The sequence below is a fragment of the Chrysochloris asiatica genome, unplaced genomic scaffold (assembly GCF_000296735.1).
Source record: "Chrysochloris asiatica unplaced genomic scaffold, ChrAsi1.0 scaffold00017, whole genome shotgun sequence".
In the NCBI taxonomy this organism is placed as follows: Eukaryota; Metazoa; Chordata; class Mammalia; order Afrosoricida; family Chrysochloridae; genus Chrysochloris; species Chrysochloris asiatica.
In genome coordinates this window covers 17,439,766-17,446,325 of record NW_006408535.1, presented here as the reverse complement: position 1 = coordinate 17,446,325, position 6,560 = coordinate 17,439,766, and the positions used below count along the sequence as shown (strand labels likewise).

The following is a 6,560-nucleotide window of genomic DNA, read 5'->3' as shown; positions in this document are numbered from 1 at the left end:
TCCAAACTAAGCCAAGTAACAGCTCCGTACTAAGCTCCCCTGGTTAAAATACAACCAGTACCATCATTCCTGGCCAAAAGAATGTCTTTTAAGGTAATGAATACTATTTCAATGGCTATATACAGAGTTTTTTTCAGGATTCACTTTGGATTCTGCCAAAGAAAGTTATATTGACAATTCTAAATGTTTGTAACATGGAGTGATACATGAATTTAACATATTAAAAGTTTTATAGCATCTGTTCAGAAAAGATTATATACTATACAGACTATGCAAGTCATACAAAACCATTTTTCAATGTCTTTTTCAACAGATAAACATCCTATTTCGCACACTTCTTTTGAGGTGGTTCAAACTGAGGGAACTTTCAATTTTCTTCTACAACAGCTTCTTATTTCTCTTTCATTTCTGCCAATTCTAGGCGAAGTAGCTCTATTTCTGGATTTTTTTGGGTTGCAGCTAAGTGACTTTTAAAAGTACCGATGGAACTGTTTGAGTCTTGAGTCAGCTGCTTTGGAAAGGGCCACCGTGACAGAGGTAGTGGCTTAGCTGGCTCCAGAGACCTCGAGACCTCAAGCTGGTGGACTCAGATCCATAATACGCATGCGTGGAAAACTAACCCTGTATCTATTTATGGAATCAGACTGCCTCGTATTTCTTCCAGGTAGCAGCTGGTAGGTTTGAACTGACAAACATTTTAGTTACCAGCCCAATATTTAACCCACTGTCCTGCTTGGGCTCCTAGTTACTGCTATACTTAACAATTACAACATTTTGTTTTTAGTCTTAGAGACATTATTTTTGCTATAATGTAACAACAGCTACCGGAACAATGGAATACAGAAATTATCTACAAGCTTTTTATTATATATTTTAAAGGTAAGTTTCATATTAAAAGACAGAATAGAAATGAGTAAAACTTGTCACTAAATTTTGACTGTTCATGGGCTTTAGGTGGTTACTTGAAATGTTTTAATCTTGATTCTACCATTTACTAGATTATGCATTTTTAAAAAAACACTTTTTTATGGTTTGCGTGGAAAGTTTACAGAGTAAATTAGTTTTCTGTTCAACAATTAATACAAATTTGGTTTCATGACATTGGTGGCAATTCCTTCAGTTTAACAGCACTGTTGTCATGCCTTTCTTAGGTTGGATATGTGTTCTCAATTTGGTTTCATAATCTCTTGAAGCTTTATGTCAAGTAAGGAAAATGTAACTAATTCATTGTAATGAGAAACAGATAACACCTAGCACAGAATCTGGCACATAGAAATATTTGCCCCTACATGTTCTGAAAGACAATAATGAATTAGTTAAATTCTTTATTTAGATACATATATATTTATCTTAACAATAGTTCAAAACTACCAGCCATTCCTCAGGAGAAAGATGAGGCTTTCTGTAATCCTGTAAATCCCATAATGATATACAGTCTTGGAAACCCTACATAGGGTTGCTATGAGTCGAACCTGACTTCATGGCACACAACTACCACCACCACAGTAGTTTAAATGGGCCTTGTGATCCTCATCACTCTAAGACAGCACTTCTGGAGTGATGACAAGCTAGGATATTGCCTGTGAATATAACAGAAGGAAAAAAGAGACCTGATACATCTCAACCTAAAAGTATACAGTCTAAAAATAATGACACATGTCCTTTTACTCATCATTCACTGACCCAAATTGGTCAGATGGCCTCCCCCAACCACAAGGGTATCAGGAAGTAGCTTTCTATCATGCCTTTGGAAATGGAGAGAGCTGGAATACTGAAACACAGCCCTAATGACCTATAATTAGTTAAGTGTGAAAACTACGTTATAAATTCAAGATATGAAGTATTTCCATTTGATAATACTAGATGACTTTCACATTGGATGGCACAGAACAACTTTTATATCTTCCAAATTAAAACTGTCTTTAGATGTCTCTTTCTTTTTTTAATGTAATTATGTATGTGTTAAACATTTAAAAGCAAAGACCAAAAAAAGAATTAAAATGTTTGTATTTACTATATTAGTAAATAGAGCTCTGGTAGCGTAGTGGTTACGAATCAGGCTGCAGATCACAAGGTCAGCAGTTCGAAACTACCAGTTGTTCCACGGGAGAAAGATGAGGCGTTCTGCTCCCGTAAAGATTTACAGCCTCGGAAACCCTGTACAGGGTCGTATGAGTCGGAACCGACTCCACGGCACATAACAACAACAACAACAAAATTATCAAGATACTTCAATGAATATCATATATTTATATACAACACAGAAAACATACAATAGCTATATGGACATCAGTTTGTTGTACTGTCACGACTGCATGGAAGTTTACAGAAGCTTTTTTTTTTAGTTTTTGTTTACTTGTAAGATAATTTTTAGTGAGGTTGGTTTTTCTGTGCACATGAGGCTCTGTTCCTTGTTACCTAGGTGCCCTTAGGGAGCAATTTAGCATTTACTTCTGCTGGAAGCCAGAAGATGCCAACATTCATTTTTATGCTAATTCCTCAGCTCAGGAGTCTTATACACACTGGTGGTGTTAATATGATTCCAGAATTATATGTGCCTGAGTTTTCCACTTATAGCCTTGTTCTTACCCCAACACTCTTTGTGGCTTTTTTGGTGAGGAAAGATTTTCAGTCTCTTTTTTACTGAGGAGAAATTAGTTACATTCTTTAGAAGTATATACTAAATGTTTATTTTATGCCAAATACTTTTCTAGGTACATCTGTGAAACAGAAAGAGAGTTTATGTGAATCGTGTCGTTGCTAAGTGCCATGCAGTCTGTTCTTACAGCAACCCTATGTAGGTTTTCTAAGTCTTTAAGTGTTTGTGAGAATAGAAAGTTTCAGCTTTCTCCAGTGGTTTGCAGTCCTATGCTTACTCTACAGAGCCACTATGTTCCCAATGTGAATAATGCCACTGATATAATGATAAAGGCCAGGATAAAAGTTAGAAGAAGTTAACTTGGAAGTTATTATCTTATAAAAGTTTATTTTTTGAACAAATATGGTATGTATTATACTATATTCATTTGCAAACAATATAAGCAAATATAGTACTTCACAAGAAATACACTTGAAGCATCATTTAACTTAATTTGATTTACTAAAAATTGTAAGAGTTAAAAAAAAAAACACAAACATAATTCACAAAACATAAAAAAAAAAGTTCCCATGTAACACATTTTCAATTTTAACCTCTTAAAACAAGTCTCTTGAATTACTCAGAACTTTTTGAGTCAGAACCATCGATCTGGTTCTGATTCATAGTAACCCTGCATAGAGTTTCTGAGGAACGAGGAACGACTATAGGATAGGCAGTAGGATAAGTAAAATAAGTGGACTGCTAACCACAAGGTTGGCAATTCAAACGTATTAACTGCTTCTCAGAAACATTATACAGGGTAACTATGAGTCAGACCCGACTTGCTGGCACTCAACAACAACAAAAAGTTCTACATAATTCAAGATACTTATGTCTTACACGGGAACAGTTGTTAAGTGCCAGCAAGTTGGGTCTGACTCATAACCTACCATATATATGGAGTTCTGGTGTGGGTCCGTAGGATAAACACAAGACCACAATGTTGTTTGAACTGCAAAGTTGATGGTTCAAACTCACTAGCTGCTCCTCAGAAGTCCTATATAGCATTGCTAACAGTCAGATCCAATTCAACGGCACTTAAAACAACATATATATAGGATTTACTATAAAATGTTGAACACGTGGATTTCAATTGATCAAAAATCACTAAACCTCCTGAAATCAAGGCATTAAAGAATATATTTCTTATTCAATAATATAATTTATTTATTCAACAAGCATTTATTGAGTGACAACTGCTTTCCGGCACTGTTCTATCCACAAATAGTAAAATATTTTGGTTTAAGGCACATACCTTCATAGGTTTCAGGAGGTAATAAAATCAATAGTTCATAAAGTCTTTGTCTATAAACTACTGATGGTGTTTTCAAAGGACTTCCATAAGTTTTTAGTATTGAAGTAAGCCTTAAAATAAAAGAAAGCGTAAATCTTAAGTTAAATAATAATATATAAATATTGAACAGGTAAAATAAAAACATAAGTTAGCTTTCCATATTACTAGTGAACAATGATTAGCTTCACTTACACGTCAAAAAACAATGAGGTATGAGTATAAAATCTAAGAGTGATTACAAGTGTCACATACAGAAATCATCTAACAACTTTTCTATCATAGACTCCTATGGTCACAAGAACTTTGTTTATAACTAAATTTCAAAATTTACATACAACCTTGTATATGTAAAACCAACATCTATTTATTATTTTAAAAAGTAATCAGCCAAACAAATAAACCAAAAGGAGACACAAATTCTAGAGTAAAACCAAAGTACTTTTAAAAACCAGATCTGAATGCCACCACCAAATAATATGGATCATCAAAATATGCAAAATCATAAATTCTAATTTACTAAAGCACAAACTAGATCAATGTTTCCCCAAAATTTTCATTCACAACATATCTTTCTCCTTCTTCATTCTTTTCTTAAACTTTCAAGTACTCTTCTTTCCCTTCTATTTCCACTACTGATGTTTATATATCACTTTACTTATATCCATTCATCTAACAAATGTTTATTGAAGGTCTACTCTTTGAAAGTCACTATGTTATCAACTGGGCTATGGTTTCCATCTCTTTTAGCAATAAAGAAATTGAATAGAATTTTTGTTATTCTACCAATGAAATAATAGTCTCTAGTCTCATGGACTCTAGGTCCTCTATAAAAATCTAACACTTATTCATTGGCACATTCTAAAAACCTATTGCTTGAAATTTTCGGTTTCAAGACGAATAGAAATTGACTAGCCATTTAAATAAAAGAATATTGGGTCTCTTTAATATTTCATTTTGGTAAACACCATACAGAAAATCTGGGTACAATTTTTGTAGTGATGGAATTTCAAAATAAATTCACTGCATTTTTGTGTTTCTCTAAAACTGTATCTGAAAACTATTGCTGTTGTTATGTGCCATTGGAGTTGGTTCTGACTCACAGAGACCTTGTGCAGGGTTTCCGAGGAGCTGCTGGTAGATTTGAATCATCGATTTTGTGATTTGCAGTTAAGTGCTTATCCTATAGTGCCACACCAGGAAAACTATAACTACCATATAATCATATTAACAAAATGATAAGAAATCATAAAGTATATTTTAAAAACTGCAACATTCATTGGGTTTAAATACAATAAAATTTCGTTAAAAGGGTCAGGTAATTTTTAAAAATATAGTTATATGAATTGAACAAAAGAATTTAGAAAAGCGTAGTATTAAGCTCTACGGGGGACAAAACATGCCTGGAAGGTTCTGTTTTCTTTAGGAGGGCATATTAGAGTTTCTGAAGAAACTTCCTGCTATTTAGATGCTGTATAAATGATACTTTCCATTGTTAAGATTGCAGAAAAAGGTTTTTCCAGAACTAATCTTCCTTGCCCCAATTAAAGCAAGCAAGCAAGCAAGCAAGCAAGCAAGCAAACAAACAAACAAAGCAAAAAGGAGAAATAAGAAAGGAAATATAAACATCTGAGATGTAGCTTGCATCCCTGGCAAGGTAAGGGTAATAAACTGGGGCCTTCTGAAGGGAGTTACAGTGGACTGAGGCCCTGGCACAGGTACAGACATATCATATTAGACTCAGTTGTAAAGAGAATTAATGAACTGAAAGACAGAGCTGAAGAAACTACCCAGAATGTAGCATGGAGACACAGGGACACAAAATATGAAGAAGACATTAAGAGAAGAGACATGAAACACAAAATGAAAGGTCTAAAATTTGTTTAGTCAGAGCTCCAGAAGGTAAGTTTCCAGAGAATGGAGAAGAGGCAATACTTGACAAGAAAACATCCAATTTTCCACAACTGTAAGGCAACAAAGTGCATATCAACTAGGATTTTTAAAAATCCACTCGCTGCCCATTAAAAGGTGGAGACTGTCAAATTAAAGTTTTAAAAATCCTACAATACACAGTTTAAAAGACACACTTAAAACACAGTGATGTGGAGAAAGATATTCCATACAGAGTCTAATCATAAAGATTAGACTTTAATCAATAACTAGTACTAAGGGTAAAGAGTAACTGTCGCTGTTGTTATGTATCACTAAGTCACTTCTGATTCATAGTGACCCTGTAAAAGGTTTCCAAGGAGCAGCTGGTAGGTTTGAACCTTTGACCCTGTGGTTAGCAGTACAGTGCTTATCTTACTGATTTATACCAGGATCCAAAGAGTCACTAAATAATTCAATTAATGAAGAAACTATAATTCTAAACTTCTGTTGTACCTAATAGTCTCAACATATGAAGAGACCAAAGTTAATATAAGGAGAAATTGACAAAGCTAATATCAGAATGGAACATTTTGACACATCACTCCCAATTACTGGTTGGTTAAATAGATTAAAAATTAGTTTACACAGCACAATGGAATTTAAATTTGGAAATTTAAAAAACATAGTTGTATGGTGCTGTAGGAGAAGCGTTGAACCACAAAGTTGGTTTAAATTTCAAGGCTGATGGTTCAAATCCAT

The 6,560-nt window shown here is 34.0% G+C and overlaps 1 protein-coding gene across 1 annotated transcript in view; it reads right to left on the bottom strand.

Moving 5' to 3' along the window:
• HEATR5A (HEAT repeat containing 5A) overlaps positions 1 to 6,560 on the bottom strand; it is a 166,834-nt gene that overhangs the window by 90,692 nt on the left and 69,582 nt on the right. Inside the window, exon 13 of the mRNA XM_006835364.1 lies at positions 3,894 to 4,003. Coding sequence (XP_006835427.1) covers positions 3,894 to 4,003 — 110 coding nt within the window. The remainder of the gene's footprint in view (positions 1 to 3,893; positions 4,004 to 6,560) is intronic.